We start from the raw sequence: 17,674 nt of genomic DNA, 5'->3' as shown, positions 1-17,674 counted from the left end.
CTTCCCAAGCAGATATCCACAAAGCTCAGTTGGAAACTGCGGTTACATCTTCCCTCTGGCTTCATTCTTGTGATATCCTGTCTCCTCAAGTTCCTACAGGGGGTATATTAGCAATTGTCTGGGTGATGATTTCTTTCTCAAGTCTTGACCCGAGAAACTATAACAGCAAGAACCTTCAAATGGGAGATTATGGGAGGCCCCGGGCTTAGTTAGGCAGGACCTGGGTTAGTTACTTCCCTTACTTCCCCAATCTCTGTATCCACATCTGTACATTGAGAGGGTTGAAGTAATATAGTCTCTAATTGCCTAATATAATTTCCATGGAACCACACACATTTCTAGACTAGATAGTTCTGCCATTCTTTGACTCTGTGTGGTACACCAGCCAACCTTAGGTGCTTTTTAAAAAACTAGATTATATAGATAATAGCATATATATACATATATATATATATATATACACACAACTGTATGTATATACATTTACGTAGTGCTCACTATGTGCTAGGTGCTTTTACAAATATCTCAATCCTTACACCAACCCTGGGAGGTAGATGTTATTGTTATTTCCATTTTACAGATGAGGAACCAGAGGCAGGTGGAGGTTAAATGACTTACCCAGGGTCACACAGCTCATATGTGCTTGAGACTGAGTTTGAACTGAGGGTTTCCTGACTCCAGGCCCAGCACCTAGCTGCCCCAGAGATTTAAACCGAAAGAGTTGTTGTTTGTCCGTCATTCTTGAAGACATCAGGAAGGTGATGTCTTGACTTGAAAGTGAATTATATTTTGACACATATCAGCTTAGTTATTTCTCTTTTATTGGGAGGGAAGGAGAGAGAGAGAAAGAAATAACCTAAGTTATTAATGGATCTTAAACTTAGACTTAATTTTTTTTATAGTAAGCTAAAGGTACAATCCATTACTCTGCAATAGAATAATATACAAAGTTTGGAAGCAGAATAATTGAAATAGTCCCCGCACTTCCCATGTCCTGGCCTGTGTTTTATGTTTTTTTTTTGTTTGTTTGTTTGTTTTTAGGCAATTGGGTTTAAGTGACTTACCTAAGGTCACACAGCTAGTAACTGTCAAATGTTTGATCTGAGGTCGAATTTGAACTCAGGTCCTCCTGACTTCAGGGCCAGTGTTCTATCCACTGCGCCCCCTAGCCGCCCCCCTGGCCTATGTTTTAAATAGTACTTGGTTGTTTTACATAAATGTAATTGATCATTCTTAAGACCCTTTTGGGGATGGTGGGGTAAGTGAGTAGTCAGTAATATTTCTTTCCTCACTAAGGTTTTTTAAGATATTTGATTATTTCATGCTAATGTACTTGTAGAATTGGGCACTTATTTTATCTTAAGATTTTATATTCATTTTGATGTTTCCCTACCCTTCTTAATTGAATGTACTGGAAGATGTCAAATGTAGGCACTGGGCCCAGAAAAGTCTGAAAATGTCTCTGTTACCTATAGAACAGAGAGAATAAGGTTTACCTACTGATTTGTCTGGTTCTTTCACTTTTTCTTATGGGGCTGAGAGGTTTATGGAACATAAAACCCTGAAACTCTCTCTGAGGTAGGAATAAAGTATTCTGGGAGGTAGAAATCATAATGTAACTTCATAGAAATTATCCCGTTCCTAGTTTCTTGAGTTATCCTGATTACTAGAGAGGGCTTCCTTGCAAAGAGGTCAAGTTCGCATTTCTAAAGGGAGTTGTTCTTTTGATTGGATGATACTTGCCAATGCTGCATCATTCTACATATGTTTTACCAGTGATATTTAACTATTGGCTAATGTTCAATATCAGCCAGATGATATCTGACATTGATCTGGCTAATGTCCAATGTAAACTAAAATTTAAGAGTAACCCTTCCCTTTACCTCTTCTTTTGAGCATTTTGACTTACTAGATTGAAGTAAAATGGTTCCTAGCCTTATATTTTCTCAGGGGAGAGAGTATGTGTGTATATATATGTATATGTATACATATATTATATATGTATATGTATATATATGCACATATATATGTATATGTATATATACACACCACATATATTACATACAAAATATTGGACTGGATCTATGATTTTGTTGGTGTAGGGCAGAGGTGTTAAACATGCAGCCTGCTTGCCCTATAACATTTCAGAGTGGATGGAATCAGATTAAAATGTATTTGGAAAATATTTAACAAAATAAATAAAAATATAGGTAATGTTAATGTAAAAACATAGGTAATGTTAATATGTGGTTGTCTAAGTGAAAATGCACCAATAGAGATCCTTACATACAGTTTGATGAGCCCATTTTTATTTGAGTTTGACACCAATAGTGTAGGGAACTCCCATTAAGGAAACTCCTTATGCCAATGCAGACTCACTCTTACTCTGAATCTTAGAATCTTAGAGGCAGCTGAGTGCTGGACTTTGAATGAGGAAGATCTTAGTTTGAATGCTGCCTCGGACAGTTACTATCTATGTGGCCATAAGTCATCGGCACTTGACCTTTCTTTGACTCAGTCTCCTCATCCATAAAATGGGGATGATAATAATAGCATACACCTCACAGAGTTCAAGAGATAATGGGAGACCAAATGGAATAATATATGTAAAGTACTTTGCAAATCTTAAAGCATTAAATGAATTTAGCTGTCATCATCATCATCATCATCATCATCATCAAGTTTCTTGGAGTATTGAGAGGTTAAGTGATTTATCCAAGATTACATAGTAAGTATATGTCAGATACAGGCCTTGAACTCAGGTCTTCTTAACTCTGAGACTAGTTTGCTAGCTAGTAGACCACACAACCTCTCTTTTGAAATAAATACAAGGGGTTGGAGAAGAGGCGGTAAAAGCAGCTTTGGGGTTTAAGAAAAGCTTTCTGTAGAAGATGGCTCGTGAGCCATCTTGAAGGAGACTAAAAAATTAAGAGGTGGGGGTGGGGGGCAGCTAGGTGGTACAGTGGATAGAGCACAGGCCCTGAAGTCAGACGGACCTGACTTCAAATCCGACCTCAGACCACACACTTGACACTTACTAGCTGTGTGACCTTGGGCAAGTTACTTAACCCCAATTGTCTAAAAACAAAAAATAATAATAATAATAATAAAGAAGTTAAGAGGTGGCAGAACACAGAGAGTACATTTCTGGTACAGGGACAGCTAGGTCTGAGGCCTAGATGGAGCTGGAGTGCTGTGTGTGAACAGTAAGGCTGCTGGACCTGGGAGTACATGAAGGGAAGTCAGGTTTAATAAATCTGGAAAGGTAGATTTAGGCCAGGTTTAAAGGGCTTTAAATTCCTTACTGAGTTTATATTTGCTTCGAGAGATAATAGTGAGCCGTTGGAATTAAAGTTTTAAGACAGGGAATGAGACCAGACAGCAAATAATGAAAAACACACAATTGTCCTTTATTAAAATTTAAACATGATTAGCACTTAATGATTTGCTAATGTGTTCTCTTAACAAATAGTTCTATTTTATAGAAAAATATATAAATAGCCGCATATGTGCTCATCTGTGTTTTTTTTTTTTAGCTCTAAATACCCAGCTACTTTCCCCTCAATGCCCCAACTGAAGTTAGCAACCTGTTAGCAGTTATCCAAATTACAAATATTAGCTCCCAGTGAAGAAAAATCTATAGCTTATACAGGCACTGCCAGCTTGGCAAACCCAGATCTATAAAGTGATGGTCATCATCATACCGTGCAACGGCAGCTCTGAAAATGAAAGACACAAAGATAGGGGAGTGGTTAGGACGGAGGAGGAGGAGGGGCTGGTAATTTGAAAGCAGAGTTGAAAAGTCCTGTCTAAGAATGATGAACTAACGATATAAATAAAAATAGCTTTGTGTGGGCCCTAATTGTATTGCTCCCTCCACCTCCCCCAAACTTTGATATATGGTACCCCATTAATGGGAAGCGCACAGCTATTTTTCCCCTTTAGATCAGAATGTTTCATCTAGGCTGCTGGCAGCACACGCCACCAAGTCTGAGCGTAGAGATATGGCTGCTGCCAGGTTTATATTGCCTGCCAGCGGGAACATTGATGGAGTGAAGGTTTGAAATGACTATAATTTGTTGCCTTCCAGTTATCGAGTACATCAGTCTTGCCTCTTCTAGACTTTTCTCATCTTCTCCCTAACCCCCAGACAAAGTTAAAAAACATTTTTTTTAAAGACAGCTCACCAAGAATGGAAATATTGAAATACTCCCCTAAATTATCAGAGACTATACATTTATGTGCCTTTCCCTCCCAACTCCAAAATAAAAACTCATTTAAAAAAATATTTCTCTTGCAGTTAAATTTTATGCCATCTTTTTGGTTATGAATTGTCAGTGACAAATCATCACCTTGACTAAAGTGTCACCTTATGGGAACTAGATCAGCCTGTACAATGCAAAGCTAACTTCTGATTAGTTTGATCTAGAGTTTCTGAGCTGAAGATTTGACTAGTAAACTCTAAAAATCTGAACAAGTTTGGTGAATAACAAAAGATCTTTGTTTTTCTTTTGTATGTGTATGTTGTTATTCCTTCTCCTTCCTCTTTTCCTACCCCTTTTCTCTTCTCACAGCTGTGTAATGGAGGTTCTGTCACGGATCTTGTCAAAGGCCTGCTGAAGTGTGGTCAGCGGTTGGATGAAGCTATAATCTCCTACATCTTGTATGGGGCACTTTTGGTAAGGATGCCAATGAAGCAGATCATGAGAGCAGAGGGTGCAACTTGCCCGTCCCTGTTTTCCATGTATACTATGGAAATACAATAATATTGTATTACATGGAATACAACAATACTGTACCATCTGGAAATACAACAATACTGTTGGTTGAGGGGGGCAGTGGAGGATGAAGGAGGGAGGGGAGGTGACTTCCAAGTGCTCCCCCAGACAAATAGTTGTTTGGTTCAAGTGCAGACTGTCTTCATTAGACTTTTTTTTTTTAATAGCAGGGTAATTGTTTTCAAATAAGAGCACTAACTTTTTTTCTTTGGCGACTGCCACGGTGGTGATGCTTTGACATGCAGGGTCTTCAACACTTGCACAACAATCGGATTATCCACCGTGACGTCAAGGGGAACAACATTCTCCTGACAACAGAAGGAGGAGTTAAGCTCGTTGACTTTGGTAATGACTGTTCGCCATTTGTTTTCTTGACTGTCTCTGTTTAGCCAGAGGCTACAATTTATTGTCTTCTTACTGGGGGCCTTGCTGCAGCACCAGGCTGTGAGGGGCTTTTCCAGTTGAAAACATGGCTCCATGGGCTGCACAGTGGAGGGGGAGCAGATGGAGCACTCTAGGAGATGCTGTCACAGCCTCTAGTTGGGGGTTTAAAAGCATGTCCTATTAACAATAAAAATGTTACCCAAAAAAACCTTTTAGTAAAAAAAAAAGGTTGGTATTCTAGTAAGAGCATTCTGTGTCTAAGGGCAATTGCCTTTAATTTGATTTTGGACGTTCCTTCTTTTGCATATGAAAAGAAAAAGCCATTTGGTCTCTCACATGACTGGCTTGCTTCAGGCACATTTACTCCCAGTGAGCAGAAGGTAAAATGGTCCTGTGGGTCTGAGAGCTAACTTCATTTAAATTGTGATTATTGCTGTTGCATGTGAGGTTGGTTAAACTGGAAACATTAGTATGAAGTGGAAATGGTGAGAAGAAATATATACTGATATATATTCCCACAGATCTTTTCAGCATCTCCTCTGGAAATACTATTTATAGGGATAGGCTAATAGGCCCTAGGAACAGCATGGTGCAGTGGATAGAGTACTGTACTTGAAGTCAGTAAAATTTGTGTTCAGATTCTGCCTCTGACACTTAGTAGCTTTGTGAGCCTTGACACATCAGTGTATTTCTATTTACTTGAGAAGATTCCGTAGGACTTATCTACTACATAACAGATGAGTTGTAGCCTTCTTTGGTGGAGAAAGTTCCCACACCTGGTGTTCTCCGTGGTAATCACAGATTATTCATGCAAACAAGCATGCCATCTGATGTTTTTATTGTTTATTGTTGATATTTTATTATTGTTTTTTGGTCGATTAGTTGTGTCTGACTCTTCATGACTCCATTTGGGATTTTCTTGTTAAAGATATTGGGGTGATTTGCCATTTTCTTCTCCAGTTCATTTGGCAGATGAGGAAACTGAGGCAAACAGGGTTAAGTGACTTGCCCAGGGTCACATAGCTAGTGTCTGATTGAACTCAGGCTCTCTTAGCTCCAGGGCCAGTACTCTGTCCACTGTGCCACCTAGCTGCCCTAAGGGTTATATTCCAAATAGAAAAAACCAAAAACATAGTACTAAGTGAAGAGTTTAGAGGTTTTGGGGTGGTCCTAGATGTGCAGAGGCACCCCAAGATCGTGGCGCCAGGTCTACCTGAATGAATTCAACCCAAATCTTCTCCCAGCCAGAGAAATAGCTTATTAAAGATAAATCACATATAGGCCAGGTGATGCCTGTGAGGAGGAGTGGGCATGGGAGTCTCAGCCTCTAGGCTTGAGAGCAGCTCAGCTTCTAAATGGGGAGGCCAGGTGATGCCTGTAAGGTGAGCGGGCATAAGAGTCTCAGCCTTTGGGCATGAGAAATTCCCAGTATCTGAATTGGGGCAAAGGTGGATCTTAAATACAGTAAAAAACTGTGGGAGGGATCTAGGAGTGGCCAAGTAGTTTGGGGTGATGGAAGGAAAGGCCTAGGGAGATCTGGATAGGAGTGGCTAGTAAGGTGCGGTGAACAGAACTCCTGGGTCCTGGACCTCCTGGCGCCTAGCTAGGATTAAGGGTGGGAAATGGCCAGGGGCCATAGGAAGGTAAAACAATGGAAGGGAGATTGGGTGTAGCCACAATGAAAGGCCAGTTGAAAGGGGGAGGTGGTTGAGAATTCCATTTGGAAGGTCTGAGAGGTTGAACAGACAATGAGAATAGACAATGAAGGGAACTGGAAGGAGGAAGTTTGCTTTTGAAGGGAGATAAAGAACTTTCAAAGGGAAATAAACGCAGTTTCTAAAACTTTAAGATTTTTCTGGGACTGCTAGACAAACTTCTTTTTAGGGTTAGGGGCAGAGGTGCATTTGAATAAGATTAAAAGGTAAGGCTAAGGCTTTCAAAGAGAGATAAAGTGAGTCTACAAGGAGTCTAAAAGTTTTAAGGGTTTTCTACAAATGGGAGCCAAATTCCTTTTGGCGAAAAGGGGCAAAGGAAAAGTGGCAAAGGTCTCCGCTTCTGAAACTGAATGAAACCCTCTTCACTAAGCAACCTCAAGAATCTACCAGTTAAAAAAAAAAAGGAAAATGCAGCTTTTTTATCTTTATATATTTATTTGCAAATGTCAAATATAAAACCAAAATGAAGATTCTTTTTTTAAACAGCTCTGTTAGGATATTTGCCTAGAAGTATTAGTCATTTTAATAATAGAAAGGGAGCCAGGAGAATGAGATCCCTAAATGAGTTAAATGACTGATTAGTGCAAAAAAAAAATTCATTTGAAAACACATCATGAAACTGTTGGGATTGCTTTAGTTTTCTTTATTTGCTAGTGAGAGAGTAGGAGAGAATAGAAGGCAGTGTTGAGCAACCACGACCCAGCCTGGAGTGAATCCGTTGACATCAAGCCCAGAGTCAGAAATAGAGTTGGATGACTTGAGCTTTGCTCCGGGGCTTCAAATTTAAGGAATGCTGGAGTCACCTGTAGTCCTTCAGCAGAACAGAAACAACTGAGCTTAGTGTTGAGTTAGAGAGAATGATTCATTCAAACAGGAAACGATCAGATGACGGCTCCCAGGGACCTCTCTAGCAAAGGACGAATCTTGATGTCCCACAGTGTCCCCTAAACTTCCACCCAACTGAGGAAGTGCTTCAGGCCTCTTTCTCTGGATGAGATTTTCAGTACTTGTACACAAGAAGCCCTAATTATGTGTCTGATCAAGCCACTTGACTAAGCGTGGGATAGTCAGTGATCTCTCCTAGACTGAAAGTGCAGCGGTCACTAACAGGCCCAATTCCAGGGCAGCTTTGACTTGATCCGTTTCCTGCCTGGTCTGGTTTGCTTCTCCTTACTCAGCCTCTATCTTTCCCCCTTCCCTCACTGCAGCATACCATATTGGTGCTGGCCTCAATGTACACACCAATGGCTCAGCCCATTGCAGCTCAGAACGCCCAACTAGGTGGAGCAGCAGATAGAGCTTAGGGCCTGGAGTCAAGAAGACCTGCGTGTTCACACACTAGCTGTGTGACCCTGGGCAAGTCACGTAATTTCTGTTTGCCTCAGTTTCTTCATCTATAAAATAGGGATAATAAAAGCACCTATCTTCCAAGGTTGTTGTGAGGAACAGTGAGATAATATTTGTGAAGCACTTAGCACAATGCCTTCACACAGTAAACACATAGAAATGTTAGCTATTATTACTATTATTGTTGTTATTATCCTTAGCCTTCCCACCAGCAGGGATTATAGGCATTCCCACCATTCTCAGTTTTTCCTTCACTTCTACACAGCTCCCCCAACCCTCCATTTAAAAAATTTTGATTGAATTGACCTGAGTTATTTTACCTGGTTATTCACCAACCAGTTTGGTTAAAAATCAACAAATATTCACTGGATTGACCATTCACACAAGCTGGGTGTGCAGATAGGGAAAAATCATATTAAGAGTTCATGATACCCTCCTAACTACCAAGCATGTGCCTGATTTCCCTGACCCTGATGGAAGGGCAACTAGAACTTTGCCAGGTCTGGATGTGACCTGGAATAATCCCAAGATTTCCTGGCTCTGGTAGGGAATAATAGCTTCCTGGTTAAAGTCCAGATCAGTTCATTTGAAATGCAGTGTTTATGGGATTAGATTGTTAGGATAAAGGAGGCAAATGGGGCTCTACTCCACAAGCATCAATCAACTTTATGTAAGCAACTCTACTACATAAGCATCCCTTTCTAAAGGCAAACATCTGCCTTCCACATGTTGGGATGGACCAAATGGAATTGTTTCAGCAAAGGTGAAACCTCTAGCTCTGACTCTTAGTAAGGTCAGAGATTTAGCATTAGAAAGAGAAAGCCAAGACTCAAAAGTTGTATGATTTTTTCAAGGTCACCCAGGTAGAAAGGGGAAAAGCTGATCTTTTCAGCCCCTCCCCCCTTTAGAAAATTCATAGTTCCTGAGAGTCAATTGGTTAGTGCTTTCTCATCAAAACCAAACTTGATTGGAAGGAGTTTGTATATGAAGAGGGTTCCATGACATTAAAAAAGTTTAAACACATCCTGATCCAATCCATTATCCTCATTGTATTTATTTATTTATTTATTTTCAGTATCCTCATTTTATAGATGAAGAAGCTGAGGCTCAGAGGGTGTACATAGCTTACCCCAGGTCACACAGGTCATAAGGGATAGAGGTGGGATTCCTACTTGGAGCGGTGACCTCAAATCCAGAACTTTCCCCACTGTACCTCACTGCTAGTCTTGGTTGCCCGGTTTATGAGAATAAAGACCATCCCATGATAGGCCATGCTTCCAGTTTGTAGTCATGTTCATGACCAAAACATACTCCCCTCTAGTGAATCAACTAAAACTGAAAACTGTGTGACACAGCATCACTGGCTTACTTCCATTTTCCATCACTTATTTTATTTCAGGTGTTTCAGCTCAGCTAACCAGCACACGTCTACGAAGAAACACTTCAGTTGGCACACCATTTTGGATGGCTCCTGAGGTAAGTGCTATATGTCTAGACTCTATATTACTGGGTGTTTCTGCGTGCTAACGCAGTGTCTCAGTGGTATGTTCTTCTGTAAAGTATCAAGGGAGTAACATAAGAAGGAGAAAATTGGTTATTGTTGTTTTTTTTCCTGGATATATGGTGATAGTCCCAGAAGCGGTTGTTGTTGCTGACTGTCATTGCTTAGTCAAGCATGGTTACATAGCAGTTTGTCTGGAAAAAGTGTGGCATAGTGAAAACACTATTTGATTTGAAGTCAGGGGATCTGGGTTTAAATCCTCTTTCTTATACTTACTATGTGTCTGACCTTGGGAAAATCAATTAACCTCTCTGGGCCTCAGTTTCCTCATCTGTAAAATAAAGGGGTTTGACTAGATGGCCTTTAAGGTCCATTCCAGATCTAAAACTATGATCTTGGGAGTTTTAGAGGACTACAACCTTAGTGCGAGTTAGCAGTGCAATGTGGTATCTGAAAAAGCAAATGTAATCTTGGGCTGAATTAGGAGTGAGTCAGTTTAGACAGTCAACATCTATTTCTATTCAGTTGTTTTTCAATTGTGTCTGACACTTTGTGACCCTATTTGGGATTATTTTAGCAAAGGTACTGGAGTGGTTTGCCATTTCCTTCTCCAGTTCATTTTACAGATGAAGAAACTGAGGCAAACAGGGTTAGGTAACTTGCCCAGTGTCTGAGGCCATATTTGAACTCAGAAAGATGGGTCTTCCTAACCCCAGGCCCAGCACTCGATGCACTGTAGTGCCACCTAGCTCCTCTAGCATTTAATAAATACTTACTATGTGCCAGCAACCATACTAAGTTCTAGGGACACAAATAAACACGAAAAACTGATCCTTCTGAAACAGACAACGTGTAACCGAATATGTACAAACAAGCTGTGTACAGGATGCATTTGAAATAATCAACAGAAGGAAGGCTGTAGCATTAAGTGAGAGGAGAAAAAACTTCCTGCAGAAGGTGAGATTTTAGCCGGGACTTGAGGGAACAGGAAACCCAAGAGGAGGGTCATGGGTTCCAGGAATAGGAAGGTGATAAGTTTAATTATTTGCAGCTAAGTGGCGCAATAGATAGAATACCAGTCCTGGAGCCCAAAAGACTTCTCTTCCTGAGTTCAGATCAGGCCTCAGACACTTACTAGCTGCATGACCATGGGCAAGTCACTTAACCCTGCTTGCCTCAGTTTCCTCATCTGTAAAGTGAACAGGAGAAGGAAATGGCAAACCACTCTGGTATCTCTGCCAAGAAAACCCCAAGTGGGGTCATGAAGAGTCGTACACAACTGAACAACAGCAGATTTTACTGTACTCCACCTTTGTCAGATCATATCTGGAGTATTGTTTTCAGTTTATTTGCCACCATTGAAGAAGGATATTGATAAGCTAGAGGGGGATGGTGAAAGGCCTTGAGTCTATGTTGTATGAGAATCAGTTGGAGGAACTGGAGATGTTAAGTGTGGAAAAGAGATGACTGAAGAGTTAATGGTAGCTGTCTTTAAATTTGTGAAAGGGGGTGGTTTGTGTTACTATTATTTTGACAAGATGAAGGCCTGGGCCCAATTCAGTCCCGGTGCCATCTAAAACCAGTTACAGGACCTACTGTGAAATGACGCATGTGGTGGTTCGGGAAGTCTTCCAGCTAGATAATAGTATGCTCTGAAGCAAGAATATCTCGTCAAGTGAGCGTTTAATTTGTGCAACATCCTGTGCCATAAACAAGCCTATGCCTCCAGGATTATACAAACTGGCCTCTTTAATAAGAGGACTGAAGTATGGAAGATGTGCCAAAGGGATTAGGAAGGATTTGGGGCAGTGAGAGAAGGGCTCTTCCTTCCTCCAGTTTAGGACTAACAGGTCTCTTCTTTAAGGAAAGGCATAATTGAGGTCACTGAACTCTTCTCCGTGGTGGAACAGCAGCATGCTGTGCAAGGTCTTGTTCACATCACAAGGAGCAGCAAGATGGTGACCTCAGAATCAGCAAGTGTAATTAAAAGAAACCTACCCTGAGTTTTGCACTTTTCTAAGGTGTTTGGGATAAGAAGAAAATTTTTTTTTTTACCTTTCCAACTGTAGCTGGACTGAACAAAATAGGTGCAGTGTTTCTTTAGGGGGTAGTTTCGTGGTCTAATAGTGAACTTTTAATATCCAGATTCCCTGGAACTGGTTCAGATCTCAGCAGGGTCATGTCAACTCTCTGTCCTGCTGAGGTGGATAAATTGAGTAGAGGCAGTTTACGGTGCGGGAGTCCCTTGGATGAACCTTTGGAAAGGCTGACTGGCTGACTGCTCTGCATACAGGTGCCAAAGATTCCATCAAACAGACTTTGAGATCTGCTCTGTGGCCCTTCCTGCAATCCCTGGGATTTAGCTAAAACCCCAGGACTACCAAGCATCATTTCACTCCTAGTGTTTATTGTCCAAACAAAGACTATATTTAGCTAATACAATGAGGGAAGCCTACGTCCAGTGTTCTTCTCTTTTTGGATCATCCACAATAACAAATTAAAATATTAGACATTAAATATTTAATTGGTAATGATTCAAACTGAGGGTATTAATTGTGGAGTCATGAGAAGAACACAGGGTTTGTAATCAGAAGACCTGAGTGTGAATCTTGGCTCTGACACTTAGTAGAGATGTGACTGTGGTCAAGCCACTTTATACCTCTAGGTCTCTGTTTCCTCATTTTGAAAATGAAGGGAGGAGGTGGAAGGGTAGATCCTTCTTAATTGAAAAGTACATAAATTTTGAAAAAAAAAAACAAAAGAAAGGGATGGGACTAGATGATGGTCTCAACCAGTTCTGAAATCTTGATGCTAAATCAATATTCTCTCCAATTAATGGACAATAGGAGGGTGAAGGTTCATACAGTAATTTTACTATGTTCTCACTTTTGAGTATAGGCATATTTGAATATGGGCAGCTAGGTGGTGCAGTGACTAGAGCTTTGAGCTCAGAGTCAGGAAGACTCATCTTCTTGAGTTCAAATATGGCTTTAGACACTTACTGTATGACCCTGGGCAAGTCACTTAACCCTGTTTTGCCTCAGTTTCCTCATCTGTCAAATGAACTGGAGAAGGGAACAGTATCTTTGTGAAGAACTCCAGTATCTTTGTGAAGAAAACTCCAAATGGGGTCATGAAGAGTTGGATCCAACAGAAAGTAACTGAACAACAAAATATTTGAATAAGGACCCTTTGCTAGAATACTACAATCACACACTACTAAAAACAATGCCAATTATTGATTTGTATATATTTAAAGCAGGATGCTATTACAACTATTGGTTATTAGTTATTAAGCCTATTTTTATTTGGAGAGATTTAAATATATTCTTAATTATTATTTTTTTTTTTACTACTTTGATTTTCCTTCTCATTTCAAAAGCATCAGGACTGAGATTTCTAATTTAGAATGTGCTGCTCCCCAAACTAAGTAGCAAGTGAATGTGACCCTCCTCAGATTAAATACTGAATAGCTGTCAAGGAGCACAGTTCTTCCAGACAGTGCAAAGTAGCAACATAAATTAATTGTCTCTTCAACACTGCCCATTCATTCTCACTAACTTCCTGATTGAAGCCACTAAATGCTGTAGAACAGAAGCTGTCAGTCAAGCAGAATAGTAGAAGAAATATGATAAGGCATGACTGACTAAGTGGAAACTCTATACCTAGAACTGTCGTAGGATTCCCAGATGCTTTTGTGGTACCTGAACTTTTGGGAGAGGTAAGAGAACAAGATACATTGTGGTTGTTGTTTGTCCTTTATTCTTGAAGACAACCATGACATTAGGAAGAAGATGCCATGACTTGCAGGTGAATTGGATTTAAGTGAGACAGGGCTGTGCAAAGCCACCATCCTCACTCTCCTCCAGAGTCATCTGGGTCCAGTGGCCAGATATAGATCCGGATGACTGGAGATGACCCTGAACAAGATACATACAGAAAAGATGAAAAATACCCTTAGAGGGGAAAGAACTAGCAGCTGGGGGTTGGGAAGGGTAAGGCCTGAGATGCCAATGGGAAGATTAATAAATATAACAAAAGAAAGTTTTCAGTAATGGGTACAAATGGAAAGAAGAGCTAACATTTCCCAGTTAGTGTTGGAAGAGAAGGCCTGAGAGAGGGAAAGGCTTGTTCTGAGCCCATGTGGTCAGAGTGGAAAAATCCCATCTCAGTTAGCCCCAGGGGTTGACATTGCTGCCATAGGCTACCCATACCTAAGTCTTCCCATACCCTCATCCCCACCTCATTTTATAGATGGAGAAACTAAGGCCCAGAGAGTCAAATATGGAAAATAAAGACTGGTTATAATTGCAGTAGTTTACATTTGTATAGTGTTTTAAGGTTTACACAGAATGATTTCCTCACAACTCTATAAGACAGGTCATACAAGTATTATTATCACCATTTTACAGATGAGGAAACTGAGGCTATGAGTGGTGAAATAACTTCCTCAGTACCACTCAGCTAATAAGCATGAACAGACTAGATGAATTCTCAGGTCCATGCCAGCATAAAACTCTATGACCCTATGATTCCTCACATTGTAATGAAGCTATTACTTGGACTCTAAATGACTGGTAAAAGTGGGTGATGGTTTGGGTAATTTATCATTGAGGAAGGATGTATTATCACCTGTGGAGCCAGCTATTTCAGATAGCTATTTCAGATACATACGGCAGAATTCAGTCAGATGTCTTGTTCCAGGTCACAATGTCCCAATGGGTGGTATACTTGGCACTAAAACCACTTTTTACTGCCATAGCTAGTAAGTATCTAAGGCAGGATTCAAACCCAGAAACCTGATTTCTGGGATTGTACATTTCTTTTTACATCATGCTATAGTCAGTTTAGAAGGCAATAGGACATAGTAGGTAGGGAACTGGAACACGCTAATATATGTCAGGCACTGAGTTAAGCACTTTATAAACATCTCATTTGATGGTCACAATAATCCTGAGAGATAGGTGCTAAACTCCATTTTACTGTTGAGGAAACTGAGGCAAAGATTAAATGACTTGACTAGGGTCACACTGTTGGTATGTGTAAGAGGTAGGATTTGAAGGTAGGTCTTCCTGACTCTGGGTCCACTGTACCACCCAACTACCTCAGACACCAGCTGTATGACTCTGAGCTTATGACCTCTTATAGCCTCTGCGTTCTTACCAGGGGGCTAGGATTCAATCCCTTCTAGCTTTAAAATTGATGATCAATGATTATATGAAATAACAGAATCAGGACTGAAACTCAGGTCATGGTGATGCCAAATGCTGAACTCTGTCCACTATGCCTCACTGCCCTTTTGTGTCACCAATTGTATACAAGTGAACAATACACAAAAATACACAGATTAATTAAAAATACACAGATTAATTAAAGTTCATTTGTCCAATTTAAGAGATATATTGACTTCAATTTTTAGTTCTACTCTGAATCAATGAAGCTCTCTCTTTAAGCCTCTGTTCCTCATTGTTTCAGTATGTATCATTATTCACATCCTTAGGCTTACTCTTTTTGTCATTTCTCTCTTGCCTCTCTTTTCATCAGTTACCAAATTCCTGACAATTCTACCTCCTCAACATGAGTCCCTTCTTCTCTCTTCCCACTTTCACAGGGGCCTCCACCACCATCCACATGAACTATTGCAGTGGTCTCCAAACAGGTCTTCTGGCCTCCATGAACTATCTGCTTTAAATCTATTCTTGGGTCCATGGCCAGGAGATCCTTTCTGCTAGACTTAGTAATAATGCCAGTGATGCACATGAAAGTCTTCAGTAGCCCACTATTGCCTCTTTTGTAAAGTTAACTCAGTAAACATTGTAGTTAACATTAATTAAGCACTTAATACGTGAATTGCATATCTCTATCAAGATAGATATGATACTGTTCTTAAGGATCTGACAGCATAATAGGAAGGAACATAAGAACCCAAACAACCATGATACAACGAAGAGTGAGATAAGTCAAAGGAGAGCTCTAGGCAAAGTGTTATGAGAAATTTGAGGACTGAGAAATAATTTTCATTAGGAAGGACTATACAGAAAGTTTAAAGGAGGAGGTGGCAACTAAGTTGGCCCTTGAAGGATAGGAATAGAATTAAATGGATTATTTGTAGGGGTGAAGGAATTAATTCCAGACAAGTTCAACATGTTTTGCCTGGCATTCAGGGCCTCCCGTAATCTGACACCATTTTCCTTTCTCAACCTTATCTCACTCAATCAATAAGCATTTATTAAGCACCAACTTGGAACCAGGCACTTGGATTAAAAAAATGGAACCAAACCTACTCTCAGGAAGTTTATATTGTATCAAGGAAGATGACGTAGATTTAGAAGCATATATAGGGGAAAAACTATATGTATACACACACACACACACACACACACACACACATATATACACACACACACACACACACACATACACACAATACATACAAAGTATTTTGGGAAGGAGGGCCCTAGCAGTTGGGGGAATCAGGAAAGGTTTCATGTAGAGCAGAAGTTCTTAACCTGAGGTCTGATGGGATCTGCGGATAGATTTCAGTGGATCCATGAACTTGAATGGGAAAAAAGTAACATCTTTATTTCAAAATGATTGTTTGATTTTTTTTGGTAATCTTATATATTTTAAAAAACAACATTCTGGGAAAGTATCCATAGATTTCACCAGACTGCTAAAGAAGTCTAGCACACAAAAAAAGGTTAAGGATCTCTAGTGTAGAAGGAGGGTCTTGGACTGTGTCCTGAAGGAAGAGAAGGATTCTATGAGGCAGTGGAGAAGATAAAGAGCATTCCAGGCATGGAGACAGGAAATGGAATGTAGCATATGTAGAATAAAGGGAAGTCCACTACATACCCTAAGACCTACCCAAGCAAGACCACCCTTTGTCCCCCTAATGTGCCATGTGCTCTCGTGCTTCCTTTGTCTGTGACGCTCTCTCTCTCTCTCTCTATTCTTCCCCTCAACATCTTGCACTCCATTCTTTTTTTAAAACTCATCTCAAATGTTACTCCTTCCATGAAGCCTTTTTTGATTCTCCTAGTTGAGAACTTTTTCTCTTGGTCCTTATATACGACTTTGTTTTGCAGCTCTCTCAAGAACTTCTCATGGAATTTTGTCTATTGTTTCTTATTTTCCTAGAAAATATTAAACTTTATAATACCAGTGGCTCTGTCTTATCTAAAGCTTTATCTCCCTAGTGCCTTACACAGTATTGTAGGGGGCACAGTGAATAAAGTACTAGGTCCAGAGTCAGGAAGACCTTCATTTTAATCTGTTCTGAGATACTGGATATGAGATCTTGGGCAAATCACTTCACCTCTATTTGCCTCAGTTGCTCAGTTAATTAGCATTTTTAATTTGATCCTTACAATAACTCAATAAAGTGGGCAGGGTAGATATTATTATCCCTGTTTTATTGCTGAAGAAAGAGATCCAGAGGAGGTAAGGGATCCAGGTCTCCTTGTTCTTGATTCTGAGCTCTTTCTACTACTTCATGTGGAAAATATATGTGAACTATATGAGGAAAGAATCTTAGGAAGAGGCAGCAGCAAAGCAGAACATAGTAGAAAGAGCAATGTGTTTGGAGTCAGAATAACTGGGTTCAAATCCTGGCTTTGCCACTTACTAGCTGTGAGCAAATAACCCTGGGCAAATCACTTAAATTTTCTGGTCTTTAGAGTAGACAACCTCTAAAAGACCCCTGTTAGCTCCACAGTCCTACTATGCTAAATTACTTTACCTCTGTCAGTTTCTTCATCTATATGTAAAATTAGGGAGGCTGGACAGAGATGAGTGCTGAGGTCCTTTATAGATTTGCTGATTCTTAGATTTTAGAAAATAGTAAATATGTCAGAAAAATATTGTGAAATACGAAGGGGAAGAAATATTTAATAAAGAACACCCAGAAGGGAAACACCATCTGTGATTTTACAAATGAATTCACTCTT

The 17,674-nt window shown here is 40.1% G+C and overlaps 1 protein-coding gene across 1 annotated transcript in view; it reads left to right on the top strand.

Moving 5' to 3' along the window:
* The window catches only part of MYO3B (myosin IIIB), a 628,721-nt gene that overhangs the window by 13,131 nt on the left and 597,916 nt on the right, over window positions 1–17,674 (top strand). The window contains exons 4-6 of the mRNA XM_027865702.1: window positions 4,575–4,679; window positions 5,024–5,123; window positions 9,624–9,700. Of these exons, the coding sequence (XP_027721503.1) occupies window positions 4,575–4,679; window positions 5,024–5,123; window positions 9,624–9,700 (282 nt within the window). The remainder of the gene's footprint in view (window positions 1–4,574; window positions 4,680–5,023; window positions 5,124–9,623; window positions 9,701–17,674) is intronic.

This window comes from Vombatus ursinus, unplaced genomic scaffold (genome assembly GCF_900497805.2).
Source record: "Vombatus ursinus unplaced genomic scaffold, bare-nosed wombat genome assembly UNPS02014779.1, whole genome shotgun sequence".
Taxonomy (NCBI): domain Eukaryota; kingdom Metazoa; phylum Chordata; class Mammalia; order Diprotodontia; family Vombatidae; genus Vombatus; species Vombatus ursinus.
This window is presented reverse-complemented; position numbering and strand designations above follow the sequence as displayed.